Source organism: Monodelphis domestica, chromosome 1 (genome assembly GCF_027887165.1).
Source record: "Monodelphis domestica isolate mMonDom1 chromosome 1, mMonDom1.pri, whole genome shotgun sequence".
NCBI classification, from domain to species: Eukaryota; Metazoa; Chordata; class Mammalia; order Didelphimorphia; family Didelphidae; genus Monodelphis; species Monodelphis domestica.
The window spans coordinates 230,008,374-230,025,434 of record NC_077227.1 but is presented as its reverse complement, the minus strand read 5'-3'; the positions used below and the strand labels follow the sequence as shown (position 1 = coordinate 230,025,434).

Below are 17,061 nucleotides of genomic sequence, written 5' to 3'. Positions count from 1 at the left end.
CTCACCTCCTACAGGAGGCCTTTCCCAATCCCTCTTAATTCTAGTCCTTTCCTTTATTATTCCCATTTATCTTATATATTGCTTGTTTATACATATCTGTTTACAAGCTGTCTCCCCATTAGACTGTAAGCTCCTGAGGGCAGGGATTTCCTTTTACCCCATCTTGTATCCCCAGAACTGGCACACAGTAGGTACTTAATAATGGTTATTCAGTGACTGACGGAAAACAGACTGGCACCATCTTCAAAGCCTCATGTACAGTCACAACATTCTATAAAACTATCAGTGATTTAATACGCTGGGTTAATAGAGTCTCCTTTCAGAGCAGCTGGGATGTGAGGTTATTAGAGGTAGATCTGCACTACAAGTGGTAAGAAATCATAGCTGCTAGTGAAGGGATACAAAAGAACCAAGGGGGCAAGTCAACAACTAAGAAATGTTAAGTGCCTCCTTGAGGGCAGGGGCTGTCATTTAAGTTTTTATATCTTCAGCACACAGCATGGTGCCTGGCACATAGTAGGTACTTAATTCAATGCTAATGAAATTGAAATTTTAAAAAAAAGACAGGAAGGAAAGGGAAGGGAAAGAGGGAGGGAGGAAGGGAGGAAGGGAGGAAGGGAGGAAGGGAGGAAGGGAGGAAGGGAGGAAGGGAGGAAGGGAGGAAGGGAGGAAGGGAGGAAGGAAGGAAGGAAGGAAGGAAGGAAGGAAGGAAGGAAGGAAGGAAGGAAGGAAGGAAGGAAGGAAGGAAGGAAGGAAGGAAGGAAGGAAGGAAGGAAGGAAGGAAGGAAGGAAGGAAGGAAGGAAGGAAGGAAGGAAGGAAGGAAGGAAGGAAGGAAGGAAGGAAGGAAGGAAGGAAGGAAAATGAAAATTTACAATACTTAAAATGGGTCAGGATTCAGTTGTCTGGAAATTTGATTATGAAAGAGCCTATTCTGAAAAATTAGAATTACAGAACTATGGACATGGAGTTGGAAGGTCCTTAGAGGCCATCGAGTTCAGCCCCTTCATTTTAAGTCCCTTCATTTTGCAGACCAAGAAACCAAGGTAAAGAAAAATGACTGTCCAATTCTGGATAAATGAAGTGTTACTGTATTTCTCAAATGGGCAAACAAAATAAAATTCTGTTCCTTAAAAAAGATTACTCTTAAGAGTCTACCATGAGCAAGAACTTTTTTTACCCAGATTTTTGGAAAATTCTTAATAATGTCATAGGGAAGTGAAATCTTATCTCTTCATGTTTACTTGTGATTTCCTCATATGAAAGATGAAAAAAATAGACATTTTCTCTGAAGTCTGAGCTCTCTGTACAAATACCGTTTCTTTAAAAGTAGAGTATAAAGTTTGCCCAAAGTCTATCCTAACTAGCAAAGATGAATCTTATTAAAATTATAAACATTGGGTACTTTTCTAAAGAATTACAGTTAACATGGAGGCATTTCTAGCTAAAGAATAGATGCAAGTTATATGGATGTCTGAGTTAAAATGTTCCTTTGGATGTCAGAGATGTTAATTTTCTTGTCTTTTCTTAATTATAATTATAAATATAATTTATTATTTTAATTCAAAGATATTTTATTTTCCCAACTACATGTAATAATAATTTTCAATATGTTTTTTCCAAAATTATAAGATCCAAACTGTCTCCCTCCCTCCTTACCCCCCCCCCCCTCCTGGGAGATGGTAAGCAATTTGATCTGGGCTTTACATTTGGTCACTTGTTTTAAGAGTACAATCATATAAAACCAAAACTCACAAAAAAAACATAAATACATTGATGTGAAGGATAGAATGCTTTGATCTGTATCCATCCAACTAACTCTTCTTAGAGGCATTCATTTTCACTGATCTGTTCTCCTCCATTAGATTCTGAAAAGTTTCTGAAATATGGAAGGCCTTTCTATTGTATAGGTATCTATCTGGTAAGTAGATCATAGCATCATATAGGCTTAGAACTAGAGAAGAATTTAAAGATCAGAGTCTACACCCCTCATTTTTACAGATAAGGAAACTAAGCTGAGGAAGGTTGTGACTTGCTTAAGATCAAAAAGCTAATAAGAGTTAGAGATAGAATCTGAAGCCAGAACCTCTGACTGCAAAGCCAGTCACAGTACCACAATGCCTTCCTGAGAGTGAATGTTCTTGACTGGCTTGACTGAGATGATCAAGACTAATCTAGTGAGAAAGTCAAAATTATTTAAAGATCTGTTTCTTCCTCTTTTAAATTCTTCTTTTTGCTCTTCCCATCAAACATATACAGTGTTACTTTTTTAAATCAATCCCATACAGACTAATTTTGGTCAAGCAAAATCATGGAAGAGCCCATTAATTCCATTAAATACTTAAATCAAAATCAATGCCTAATAGCTTCTTATAAATGAGAACTGGTAAACAAAGCAAGAATCCCTGGATTGGGGGGGGGGGGGGGATATTCTTCACTCATTCATTTGTTCAATAGAAACACTGAAACTTATGAATGTTCCCTCTGAAGAAACATTTTCTATGTCTGAATCCCTCTCTTACTTCTTTAACCCAAAATAATTACTAGGTAACATCAAATATCTCTTCCTTTCCTTTTTAATATTTTCTAGATGCTATTTGAATTTAATTCACTCTCTTACTTCTTTAACCCAAAATAATTACTAGGTAACATCAAATATCTCTTCCTTTCCTTTTTAATATTTTCTAGATGCTATTTGAATTTAATTCACTTTTTCACAAAAAGTATGCAGGGGAAAAAATCTACTTTCCAGACTTTCTCAAAAATCACCAACAAATTTCATGGCTATTTCCAGAAATACAACCTATCCAAGGGCAACAGCAGTTATACCCTTTTTCTTAAGTCTTCTTTCAAGAATATGCCCAATTACCTAGATAGATGAAATAAATAGCACAGCATAAAACAGCAAGGATTAACAGTTGGTTATAATTTTTGAGTAAATGGTAGCTAATGGGTTTTTTCTTTTTTATAAAAACCCAAATCATCATACACTGAGATGAATTTGGAAAGGTTTTTCTCCTCTGTGACTAGAATATTGGCCATGTGTAGAGACAACTTTCAAAAAGTCGATGGAAAATGACATCTGAATTTTCTTCCCACATCCTCTTTACTTATTTTCTAAAAATCACTAATTCTAAGAATAGGAGGTTCTTGCTAAGCTTCTGAGTATAGGCCTTCCTATATTATTAGATTCAACTTGGCCCTTTCAATTCAATAAACACATTTTAAGTTCTTAGTATACACAAAGTACTAATGCTAGTCCCAGTAAAGGATACAAAGATGAATGAGATGTTTCCTGCCCTTGAAAAGCTTACAATTTTGTATACATAAATGACTATAATACCCAAAAGATACATAACTGCATGCAGAAAGTACAAAGTACTGTTTATGAGCATTCCAAGAAGGGAGATGCTTCTGGGGGAGGTGGGAGGATGCAGGGAGACATCCAAGATGGCTTCTAGGGGAAGTAGCACTGGAGCTAGACCTTGATGGATGGGTGATCTCTCATTCTGAAAACTAAAATCTTTCAAGGCTAAGTGCAAAGATATCATTATACTAAGTGGACATTGTCTTTGTTTTTTGTTTTGTTTTGTTTTAAACCATTATCCTCTGTCTTATTATCGATTCTGACACAGAAGAACAGTAAGGACTAGGCAATTGGAGTTAAGTGACTTGCTCAGGTTCACACAGCAAGGAAGTGTTTGAGATCAAATTTGAACCCAGGATCTTCTGATGCCAGGCCTGGTACTCTACCCACTGTGCTACCTCACTGCCTCAACATTATCTTTTTTTCATATCAATTAGATTTAAGAACTTGGAAGGCTAGTTAGTATCACACAAACTCTGGAAGACTAAGTAAAACTTAAAGAAAACTGTGTGTAGCAAGGACCAGCTACTTAAATTCAGTTCCTCATATGAGTAATTCTCTCAATGATTCATTTTTAAAATCACAGATTCTTGGGAAAACCAACAAGTCTGAGTCTAGACCAGCAAGCAACAGCCGCCATAAAGATCTGTCCAACCTTTTTGTAAGATGTTCACTATCTTTCTAGAGTTAAAATATGCTTAATTGTTTATGTCCAGCTATCCATCTAAAGGAGCCATATATTTATTAGAGATGCTTTGGTTTCAGTTTCTTCTGTTTCCTCTGATGGGACACCCATTGCCTGTACTTGGAGAAAAGAAGCTTTTCTAAGAAAATGAAATGCCTGAAGTTTGCCAGGCTCTTATGCCTCACTGGGAAACAAATTAGGACTGTTGACAATTTGTATGGTGTTACAAAAAAGTAAATTTGATAAAAGAGTGCTATCTGTCAAATCACTAAAAATATTACATCTATACAATAATCATATAATCTTGCTCATACAAGACTGATAGAGGGTGAGATGGGTATACTGATTCATCAAAATGGGGAAGGGTAAAATGAAAAGGAATTTTCTCCTCCCACCAACATTTGAAAATAGTAGCCTTTGGAATTATACTGACTTCTGTCTGTGATTGGCAAAAGGGAGGGGAAATTATATGGGAGGATGGCAAAATCAGATCCCACATTTAACAAGCCAGAAGTGCCATTCCCACAATTTCTGTTTAATGATGTTTCTTTTCCCATTCAAACAAAACCAAGTTGTTTTCTTTGCACTTTCAGCAGATGAACAGATTCTACGCAATTCCAACTTGAAAACAACTAAATCACTGTAGTCAAAACAATAGAAGTTTAGAACAGTCTCCTGGTAATTCTTTATATAAGTAAAAGATTTTAAAGTTATAATTTAATATCATTTAGCCTGCAGCGAGAGAATCTTGGCCATTTCTTTAGACCAGCTAATTTCTTCATGGTCAATCCCTCCCTTTCCTAAACTCTTAGGGCATTTACTACCTGTCCTGTGCTTTTTGGCATTTGATGACATTCTATCTTGGATACTTCTTTTTTTTTTTTACTATAAATGAAATTTTTTTATTTTTACAGAGCAATGCTTACTTAAATATGTCAAAATTACAAGGCTGTAACTTTCAGAGTGATTTTTTTTTTAAATTCTTATTTTAAAATATTTTTCCATGTTTACATGATTCATTTTCTTTACCTCTCCCTTCCCTCCCCACTCCCAGAGCTGACAATCAATTCCAATGGATTGTACAAATGTTATCACTTGATACCTATTTGCATATTATTCATTTTTGCTATAAAGCAATCTTTTAAAGCCTAAACCCCAAATCACATACCCAATGTATACATGTGATGTGGTATCATATGTTCTTTTGTTTTTCTACTCCCATAGTTCTTTCTCTCAATGTGGAGAGCATTTTTTCCCAAAAATCCTTCAGGAGTGTCCTAGCTTGTTGCATTGCTACTAGTAGCAAAGTTCTTTACATTGGATTATTCCACAATGTTTTACTGTCTGTGTACAATGTTCTCTTGGTTCTACTCATTTCATTCTGCATCAGTTCACTGAGGTTCTGCCAGTTCTTATAGAAATACTCCAGATTATCATTCCTTATAGCACAGAAGTATTCCATCACAATCAGATACCACAATTTGTTCAGCCGTTCGTTAATGGGAAGGCGTCTCCTCATTTTCCAATTTTTTGCCACTACAAAGAGTGCAGCTATGAATATTCTTGTACAAGTCTTTTTCCTTCTTATCTCTTTGGGGTACAAACCTAGCAGTGCTATGACAGTATCAAAGGGCAGATGGTCTTTTAAAGCAATTTGGGCATGGTTCCTAATTGCCCTCCAGAATGGTTGGATGTTTTGATCTCTCTAATTATAAGAGATTTATTTAGAACACTTTTTCATGTGCTTATTAATAGTTTTGATTTCTTTATCTGAAAATCGCCTATTCATGTCCCTTGCCCATTTATCAATGGGAGAATGACTTGATTTTTTATAGAATTGATTTAGCACTTTATAAATTTAAGAAATTAGAACCTTATCAGAGGTTTTTGTTATAAATTTTTCCCCCAATTTGTTGCTTCCCTTCTAACTTTGGTTGCATTGGTTTTGTTTGTACAGAAACTTTTAAATTTAATATAATCAAAATCATTCATTGTAGATTTTGTAGTGTCCTTTATTTCTTGGTTGATCTTAAATTCCTTCCTTTCCCATAGATCTGACAGATACTATTCTATGTTCACCTAATTTTTTAATGATTTCCCTCTTTATATTTAAGTCATTTACCTATTCTGAAGTAATCTTGGTATAGGGTGTAAGATGTTGATCTAAACCTAATTTCTCCCATACTGTTTTTCAATTCTCCCAGTTTTGGTCAAATAGTGGGTTCTTGGCCCAAAAGCTAGGATCTTTGGGTTAATCAAACTACTTTGTGGCTGTCATTTACCCCAGGATCTATTTCACTGACCCACCTTCTATCTCTAAGCCAGTATCATATTGTTTTGATGATCACTGCTTTATAGTATAGTTTGAGATCTGGTACTGCTAGGTCTCCATCCTTCACTTTTTTATTAGTTCCCTTGATATTCTTGATCTTTTGTTTTTCCAGATGAACTTTATAATAATTTCTTCTAATTCTATAAAAAAAGTTTTTTGGTAGTTTGATAGGTATAGTACTGAATAAGTAAATTAATTTAGGTAGGATTGTCATTTTTATTATATTAGCTTGTCCTCTCTATGAACAATTGATGTTTTTCCAAATGTTTAGATCCAGTTTTATTTGTGTGAAGCCTTTTTTGTAGTTATGTTCATATAATTCCTGAATTTGTCTTGGCAAATAGATTCCTAGATATTTTATATTGTCTGGAGTGATTTAAAATGGAGTTGCTTTCTAACTCTCGCTGCTGGATTTTGGTGGAAACAAATAGAAATGTTGATGATATACGTGGGTTTATTTTGTATCCTACAAGTTTGCTAAAGTTATTATTTCTACTAGCTTTTTAGTGGATTTACTTAGATTTTCTAGGTATAGCATCATGTCATCTGCAAAGGGTGACAGTTTAGTTTCCTCAGTGCCTACTTTGATCCCTTCAATTTCTTTTTCTTCTCTAATTGCTACTGCTACTTTTTCTAGTAAAATATTAAATAGTAGTGGTGATAATGGTGTATACTCCTATGCCAAAAGGAACTGCCCCCTAATTGGTTTTTGTCAATGTGCCCATCAAACATTGGTTTTGCTGTCTGTCTTTTTTCTATTTCCCTCTTCTATCTAATTATTGTAATTTCCTCTTAGAAGGTGAAATTATATATGCACCTGCAGTTAGAAAATTTGAAGGTGCAGGATGATTATGTTCAGTAATCAATTGGGGAGACTAGTCTCCCAATCATCATCAGGGGAGATTGTGAACTTTAGATTACTCCACCCTACTTAAGTCTAACAAAACCAGGAATGTCTACACCCACACTTAAGGATTAAGTATTTAGGAGGATGGCCTATGACAGACATGTGCTAGCAAATGACAAATCAGAAACAACTGACAGACCCCTGGGCTGTCCTAAGTCAAGCCTAAGATATCACGGGTACATGTGAGATGCAGGAAAGTGATGTAAAACCGTCTCTATATTTCAAGTCACTTTCTCTCTTGGGTCTCTTTGACAGTGGAGAGGTGGCTGGCAGCAGCTTGCTGAGCGTGTCAACATCTTGACGTGGCGGCTGCTATTGTCCGGCTTTAGTGGTGAGTTTTCCTTGATACCGTGCTAGAGGAAGCCTAGTAACCTAGTTCAGTGAGGCTCTTCTCTGAGATCTTTCGGAGTTTAGGCTGATTTTTCTCTCCTTTACCTTCCAAACACTATTCTCTCAGAGAAGCCTCTAATCTTCAAGGACATTGTGGCTCTCCTGGCACAGGCTGGGTGGGAGAAATCCTATACCTTTTCCCTCTCTCTTCTCCTTGATTTCTTCTCTATATGTTGACGAAACCACCATATATTTCCAAACTGACTTGGGTATTTTATTTGGGTTATCCCCTGGTGACCAAAAATCAAATTTAGATTAGGTCACAACCCTAAATTATCCTTACAATGGGCATCTATGCTTTACTCCTGTTCTTATTGGGAAGGCATCTAACTTATCCCCATTGTAGATGATACTTACTGATGGTTTTAAATAAATGTTGTTTATTATTTTGAGGAAAGGCCCTTCTATTCTATAATTTCTAGTGTTTTCAATAGGAATGGGTGTTATATTTTGTCAAAGGCTTTTTCTGCATCTATTGAGATAATCATGTGATTTTTATTAGTTTGGTTGTTGATATGGTCAATTATGTGGATGCTTTTCCTATAGTAAACTATTTTTGTATTTCTGGTATAAATCCAACTTGGTCATAATAACCTTATTAAAGAATAATCTTTATGATGACTTGCTATAGCCTATTAGCTAGTATTTTATTTTTAATATTTTTGCATCTATGTTCATTAAGGATATTGGTCGATAGTTTTCTTTCTGTTTTTGGTCTTCCTGGCTTGGGAACCAGTACCAAATTTATATCATAAAAAAAAATTTGATAAGTCTCCTTTGCCTATTTTGTCAAATAGTATGTAGAGTACTACCAGAACAGGGATCACTCAGCGAACTCACCACTGGATACACCTTCTTCTGGAAAGGTAGAGCCACAAATGAAGACAGAATCCACGGTATTGGCCTGGACATCAAGACCAGTTTGCTCAAATAGCTGCCAGACTTGCCTGTAAGCATCAGCGAGAGGTTCATGAAGATCCGTTTGCCTCTCAGCAAAGACCGGTATGCCACAATCATCAGCGCATATGCCCCAACACTGACCAGCACAGAGACCATCAAGCAGTTCTACTCTGACCTGAGTGCCGTCCTGCACTCAGTGCCCACAAATGACAAGCTGATACTACTGGGAGTAGTATCCTGCACTGGCCAGGACCATGAAAGATGGAAAGGACTGCTCGGCAAACACAGCATGGGCAAAATGAACAACAATGGCCTACTACTACTCAGCAAATGCTCAGAGTTTGAACTCACCATCACGAACACTGTGTTCAGAATGGCGAACAAATATAAAACAACATGGATGCACCCACGATCAAAACAGTGGCATTTCATTGACTACATCATTGTACGCCAGCGAGACATCCAGGATGTACAGATTATCAGAGCCATGAGAGGAGCTGAATACTGGACAGACCACTGATTGGTTAGAGCGACTCTTCAAATGCGCATTGCGCCTCACCATCCAAAACGCGCCCAGACAGTTCGCGCATTTTACAACGTGAGTCGTCTTAGAGATCCATCTTATTTGCAAACATTCCAGTCCTGCCTGGATGACAAGCTGTCTGCCAAGGGACCACTCACTGGAAGCTCAACCGAGAAATGGAACCAGTTCAGAGACGCAGTGAAGGAAGCATCAAAGGCAGTCCTAGGCCCCAAACAACGCAACCACCAGGACTGGTTCGAAGAGAACAACACTGCTATTGAAGACCTATTGAACAAGAAGAACAAAGCCTTTATGGAGTGGCAAAATAACCCAAACTCTGCTCCTAAAAAGGACAGATTCAAGTCTCTCCAAGCCACAGCACAGTGTGAGATCAGGAAGATGCAAGACCAATGGTGGGGAAAAAAAGGCAGAAGAAATCCAGCGCTTTGCTGATACGAATAACTACAAACAATTTTTCAGTGCCTTCAAGACTGTCTATGGGCCATTAAAACCCACCACCACTCCCTTGCTATCCTCTGACGGTGACACTCTCATTAAAGCATCAGCAACAAGTGGAAAGAACACTTCAGTCAGCTTCTCAACTGACCCTCTTCAGTCAACCAAAGCACCCTTGACCAGATCCCCCAAAACCACACCATTGAACAACTTGACATCCCTCCTTCAATAGAGGAAGTCCAAAAAGCCATTAAACAAATGAGTGCAGGCAAGGCACCTGGTAAAGACAGGATCCCAACCAAGGTGTACAAGGCCTTAAATGGAAAGGCGCTCCAGGCATTCCACATAGTGCTGACCAGCATATGGGAAGAGGAAGACATGCCCCCAGAACTCAGAGATGCCTCCATCGTAGCCCTATACAAGAACAAAGGCGCACGAGCAGCCTGTGACAACTACAGAGGCATCTCACTACTCTCCACTGCTGGACAGATTCTCGCCCGTGTTATACTCAACAGACTCCTGTCATCTGTTTCAGAGCAGAATCTACCTGAGTCACAATGCGGCTTCCGACCAGATCACAGCACCATCAACATGGTATTCACAGTGAGGCAAATGCAGGAAAAATGCCTTGAGCAGAACCTGAGTCTCTACATTGTCTTCATAGACCTGACAAAGGCGTTCGGAACAGTAAACAGGGACGCATTGTGGGTGATCCTCAGCAAGCTCGGTTGCCCAGCAAAATTCGTTAAACTGATCCAGCTCTTTCATGTTGACATGACAGGTGAAGTTCTATCTGGTGGAGAGACTTCCGATCGCTTCAACATCTCCAATGCCGTGAAACAAGGCTGTGTCCTTGCTCCGGTGCTATTCAACCTATACTTCCCCCAAGTATTACGACATGCTGTGATGGATCTAGACCTGGGCGTCTACATCAAATACCAACTGGATGGCTCACTATTCGAACTTCGCCGCCTGACTGCAAAAACAAAGACAACAGAGAGACTCATCCTGGAAGCTCTCTTCGCAGATGACTGTACTCTCATGGTCCACCAAGAAAATCATCTCCAAACCATTGTGGACAGGTTCTCTACCACAACAAAACTGTTTGGCCTGACTATCAGCCTCAGCAAAACAGAGGTGCTGTTCCAACCTGCACCAGGGAGGCCAACTAACAAGTCGTGCATTACAATCAATGGCACGCAGCTTTCTAACGTCAATACTTTCAAGTACCTGGGCAGCACCATCACCAACGACCGGTCCCTAGACCACGAGATTAATGCCAGGATCCAAAAGGCCAGCCAGGCACTAGGGCGGCTGCGCCCCAAAGTCCTCCAACGAAGCTCAAAGTGTATAATGCAGTGGTCCTCAGCTCGCTCCTGTAAGGTTGTGAGACATGGACACTGTACCGGAAGCACATGAAACAGCTGGAGCAATTCCACCAACGCTCTTTCCAGTCAATCATGAGGATCCGATGGCAGGACCGAATCACCAATCAGGAAATCCTCAACAGAGCCAACTCTACCAGCATCAAAGTCATGGTCCACAAAACCCAGCTACAATAGTCTGGACACTTCATCCGCATGGACCCACAGCAAATACCAAGACAGGTATTCTATGGTGAACTGTCAGCTGGACTCGGGAAACAAGGTCGACCAAAGAAAAGATTTAAGGATCAGCTAAAGTCAAACTTGAAGTGGGCTGGCATTACACCAAAGCAACTAGAACTTGCTGCCTCTGACAGAAGCAGCTGGCGAACCCATATTAACCATGCCACCACCACCTTTGAAGATGAGCGACGTCGACGTCTTGCTGCTGCGCGTGAATGCTGACACCAGGCCACAACTGCACCTCCTGTCACAACTGGCGTCCCATGCCCCACGTGCCACAAACTTTGCACCTCAGTCTTTGGACTTCAAAGCCACATGAGGGTACATCAATAGATGATAATGCACAAAGACAACTGTCATTCTCGGTCACCAAGAAACTACTACTATACTATACTATGTAGAGAATTGGGGTTAATTGATCTTTAAATGCTTGACAGAATTCATTTGTGAATCCATCTGGCCCTGGTGATTTTTTTCTTAAGGAGTTCCTTGATGGCTTGTTCAATTTCTTTTTCTGATATGAGATTAAGTATTCTATTTCCTCTTCTGTTAATATAGGAAATTTATATTTTTGTAAATATTCATCCATTTCACCGAGATTGTCATATTTATTGTCTTATAATTGGGTAAAATAGTTTTTAATGATTGCCTTAATTTCCTCTTCATGAGAGGTGAGATCACACTTTTTATTCACGATACTGTTAATTTGGTTCTCTTCTTTTTAAAATTAGATTAACTAATACTTTATTTTGTTTGTTTTTTCAAAATATGAGTTCCTAGTCTTATTTATTAGTTCAATAGTTCTTTTACTTTCCATTTTATTCATTTCTCCTTTGACTTTTAGGATTTCCAATTTGGTCTTTATCTGAGCATTTTTAATTTGTTCTTTTTCTAGTTTTTTAATTGCATGCCCAATTATTAATCTCCTCTTTCTCTTTTTTTGTTAATATAGGGACTTAGGGATATAAATTGTCCCCTGAGTACTGCTTTTGCTGTATCCCATAAATTTTGATGTGTTGTTTCCTCATTGTCATCCTCTTCAATGAAATCAATAATTGTTTCTATGATTTGTTCTTTGACCTACCAATTTTGGAGAATAAGATTATTTGATTTCCAATTAGTTTCTAATTTGCATATCCATGTATCCTTACTAACTATAATTTTTATCATATTATTATCTGAAAAAGTTGTATTTATTACTTCTGCTTTTCTGCATTTGTTTGCAATATTTTTTATGCCCCAGAACATGGTCAATCTTTGTAAATGTACCATGTGCTGCTGAAAGGAAAGTATATTCCTTTTTATCCCTATTTACTTTTCTCCATATATCTATTAACTCTAATTTTTCTAAAATTTCATTCACATCTCTTACTTCTCTCTTATTTATTTTTGGTTTGATTTATCAAGATATGATAGAGGAAGGTTGAGGTCTTCCACCAGTAATTTTACTATCTATTTCCTCCTTAAGCTCCAATAGTTTCTCCTTTAAAATCTGGATGCTATACCATTTGGTGCATACATGTTGAGTACTGATATTTCTTCATTGTCAATACTGCCTTTTATCCGGATGTAATTACCTTCTTTATCTCTTTTAATCGGTTCTATTTTTATTTTGCCTTTAATAGCATGATTATGACTCCTGCCTTCTTTTTCTTAGTTGATGCCCAATAAATTCTGCTCCAGCCTCTTAACTTTACCCTGTGTACATCTAACTGCCTCATCTGTGTTTCTTATAAACAACATATGGTAGTATTTTGGTTTTTAATACACTCTATCTGCTTGTTTTATGGATGAGTTCATCCAATTCACAATCAGAGTTATGATTACAACCTATGTATTCTTCATTATTTTGATTTCTTCTTTTAATCCTGCCCTTTGTTTTCACTATTTCCTTCCACAACAGTGTTTTATTTTTAATCATTCCCTCTTTTCCCCAACTTTATTTTACTTTCCTTCCTACCTCCTCCCTTCTTATTCCCCTATTTCTCTTTAAGGTCTATTAATCATCCCACTCCCAAATTTTCCCTCCCTTTTAATACTCCCTGCCCTTCACACCAACCCCCTTCCTTATTCCCTTTCAACTTCTCTGTAGGGTAAGATAGAATTCTATACCCCAATAGATCTGGCTGTTCTTCCCTCTCAGAACTAGTTCCACTAAGGTTAGGTTTACCTGTCACCACTCTCTTCTTCCCCCCTTCTTATAATAGTATTCTCCCTCCCTGGTCACACACCCCCCCCCCAGCCATATGTCTCTTTATGTAGTATAATTTATCCTATTTTACTTCTGCCTTCAAGTTTCTCTTAGGACCATTTTCTTTTTTGCTTCCCCATCCCCCCCAAAAAAAGACCTTTTCTACTTCTGTACCTCTGGTCATATAATCCTCCAGGCCTGAAATATCCTCCTTTGCCTATTGACATCTTCCCTATTTTTCAAGGTCCAGTTAAAATGCCATCACCTCTAAGAACCTTAATTCCTGATCCCCTCTACTTAGAAGTGACTTCTCCATCTAATCTCATAACATTTTATTCTCTCATTCAATTACATTTCTAACATGTGTTATATTTATGTGTCTATATATTATTTCCCCCATTGGACTATAACTTCTCCTTGAAGGCCAGTGCTTCTTATCTTAGCAAGAGACATCCTATCATCTTTGAGTCTCTCCCTGACTCTAGTACACTACACTGAAAACAGAAATGTAATATTTGTTGAATGAATGTTGAATTTAAAAAAATTAAACCATATACAACATTTTATGGTGATCCAGTCATAAATTTTTAAATGATCATAAAAGATAATTTGAAGATTTTTTAAATCCACATTTAAGATAACAAATCAAATTTCTTTACTTAAGTACATGTAAAGATAATCAGGGCCTTGAAATTCTGAAGAGCAGAGAATCAAATCACTGTTATAGTTGAACCCTGAAAACATAGGTCAAATTGATTCCTTTACTCTGACGACTCAAGAAAAACTTAAAATTTGGTTTTAATTTATAATCCAAATTATCTACATTCCAGTTACAAAGTCTTATTAATTCATCCATACCTATTTCATGAATCTATTTCCTCCTATTACTTCCCCCACCTTGTTCTTATCACTCCTCACCTATAATACTATAAATGCCTTTAGTTTCTTTTATTAATTAATTAATCTTTGACTGTGGCAACCTCTTGATCAAAAATTCTCAGTTGCTTCACACTTCATAGGATAAAATAGAAATGCTCTAGCATTTGAGACCTGCCAGTCTCTGCCCTCCAATCCACCTTTCCACTCTCCTTTCTCATTACTCCCCCTTCACCTATTCCGTGTCTACACTTTTCTCAACTCCCATCAGTTCTCCATATTCATGCTGTCCATCTCCCCTTGAATCCATTTTCTCTACATCTTCACTTGCTGAAATCCTTTTCTTTCTCCATGACCCAGCCTTTTCTTCCAGGAAGCATTCCCTTGAACTCCCTAAGTTGAAAATGTTTTTTCCCCCTAACATTTTTTAAAATTCTTACCTTCTGTCTTAGAACCAATTCAAAGACAGTAGAGTGGTAACAGCTAAACAATTGGGATTAAGTGACTTGCCTAGGGTCAAAGTTTGGAAGTGTCTAAGGCCAGATTTGAGCCCAGGGCTTCCCATCTCTGGGCCTGAAGCTCTATCCATGGAGCATCTAGCTGCCCCTCCCTTAACATTTTAAAAATATTTTATTTAGACTTCTGCTTTACACATATCACAATCTACTTTGTGGTATCCATATTTGCATTCAAGTCTTGCCCTTTATGGCAAAGAACATTTTGTTTTCCATTTCTGGATCCCTAATACCTAGCCCGCCCACCCACTATCTAAAACATAAGAGTTTGTGGAACTAAAATGGTTAACTGTACACAAATAATTATTCCTGTGATTAGTTTCTAGGTCTAAATTCTTACAAAATAAGAGAAAACCCAAAATTCTAAGTTTCTTACCAGAAAATTCAAATACATCCTCCATAATAAGGGGCAGTTGCTGCCATTATCACTCTGAATTGCATTTTCAAACAAGGCTTTGATTCTATTTGATAAACCTGTTTCAGGAATTGTTGAATGGATTTCTCCAGTATCCACACTATAAGAAAAAATAAAATAGAAAGACTTGAGAACTAAAGAGAAAAATTTCTTTGACTTATTGCCTAAGAAGAAAGATAAATTTTGGTAACAATAAACTCAAACTACAATTAGACCTGATTACATTATATACCCAATATAATTCAAAGAACATGTCTTATATGAGTTTCATATTTTTTCTTTAACTTTTTCAAAACTTTAATTAACTAATTAATTATTTTAAAGACTGAATCTCCCTACCTTGCCCAGGCTGGAAGTGCATGGGTCAATCTTTTCAACTCTGACCTGCTTTATTTCCAAACTGAGCTGGTTTAGGCAAGTTGGATCTCCAAGCACCCACTCAAGAGTATATAGGCTTAGTGTGGACATCTGATTGGCTTAACCTATGCCAGCTGAGAACTCCACAGCTTAAGTGATCTTCCAGTCTCATTCTCCTCAGAAGCAGAAATTATAAGCATATGCTGCTATGCCTGACCCATAAACTTTGTGACTTTTTCAGTGCCTAGGGCTGCATGTGACAGAATGCATGTGAAATAAAAATATGACTTTTAATCAGTAGGATAAAATTATGTTTTATTTGAGACAAAGATTTAAAACATAACTATAAGTTAATTGTCCCTTTAAAGTAAAAAAATACATAAATTGTTACAGGGCAATTCAAATCCAATCCAAACATTTATTAAAGAAAGTACTGTGCTGGCATAGAGCATGCATAAAGATGAAAAATGATACAATACTTTCCCTCAAGGTGAGGTGAGCTACATAAATTGGTATAAACCTGGAATCAACAAATGTGAGAATGGGAAGAAATCTCCTAGGTTACTTAATCCAGTCCACACATGAAAAGAAGGGAATTTTACAACATCCTCAGCAAATAACCATCTAGGATCTGCCTGACCATTTCCAGGGATAGGTAATTTAATACCCTCCAAAGAAGCTAATCCTCTTTTAGACAAAGTTTTTCTTCACACTGAACCCCCACACTGCCTCTCAACAATGTTCACTGATTGCTCCTTGTTCTTCCCTCTGGATCCAAGGAAAACAAAAGGTACTTTAAGGCAAAGCTGTTCCACTGCTCCATATCCCCTCCCCAAATCAGACACCTTTTCTCCATGGCAAATGACTCCAGTTCCTTTCAAAGACCCTCATATACCATGGTTTCTAATTCTCTCACCTATCTAGGTATGTATTCTAAAACTGAAAGGAATGCTTAGGCATCATCTAATCCAAATCCCTCATTTATATATGAGAAAATCAAAGCCCAGAGACGTATGCATTATGATACAGGTAATAAGGAATGGAGCATGAATTTGAACCTAATATCTCTCACCTGAAGACCAGATCTCTTTGCACAATGTATCTTAATCAAATATATCCAAAATAATTCTCTCCTGTGCAAAATGTGTTTCAGTACTAAAAACTTTTAAGAACAACCATTAATGCTTCAGCTCAAAGCCACTGGTTAACTCTCAGTTATAATGAGTCAAGAATTAACCAACTGGTTTTGAGTGACCCCAAAACAATGTGATTTTCACTTTAAAAAACACATTTAACTGCAACTACCCAAATACCTTCAGGTTCACATAGGTAATTGCCACTTATATGGCACAATCAGAATTAATCAAGCTTTCCTATGCCACTGAAAGGAGGCCCTGTATGTACTAAGGAGAGAACTCCAACTCCTTCTAATTAAGGATACTAGTGGCACTGCATTATAAATATCATAATATATTTTCAAATCTGTCATTCTGTAACACCCAGGGTTCTTTGCAGGTGACAGGTGATATACTATTATTATAT

The 17,061-nt window shown here is 37.5% G+C and overlaps 1 protein-coding gene across 2 annotated transcripts in view; it reads right to left on the bottom strand.

Annotated features, from left to right (window-relative positions):
- NRDE2 (NRDE-2, necessary for RNA interference, domain containing) overlaps positions 1-17,061 on the bottom strand; it is an 87,935-nt gene that overhangs the window by 1,705 nt on the left and 69,169 nt on the right. For both annotated transcript variants that reach the window (XM_016428014.2, XM_016428015.2), the window contains exon 12: positions 15,124-15,262. In XM_016428014.2, coding sequence (XP_016283500.2) covers positions 15,124-15,262 — 139 coding nt within the window. The remainder of the gene's footprint in view (positions 1-15,123; positions 15,263-17,061) is intronic.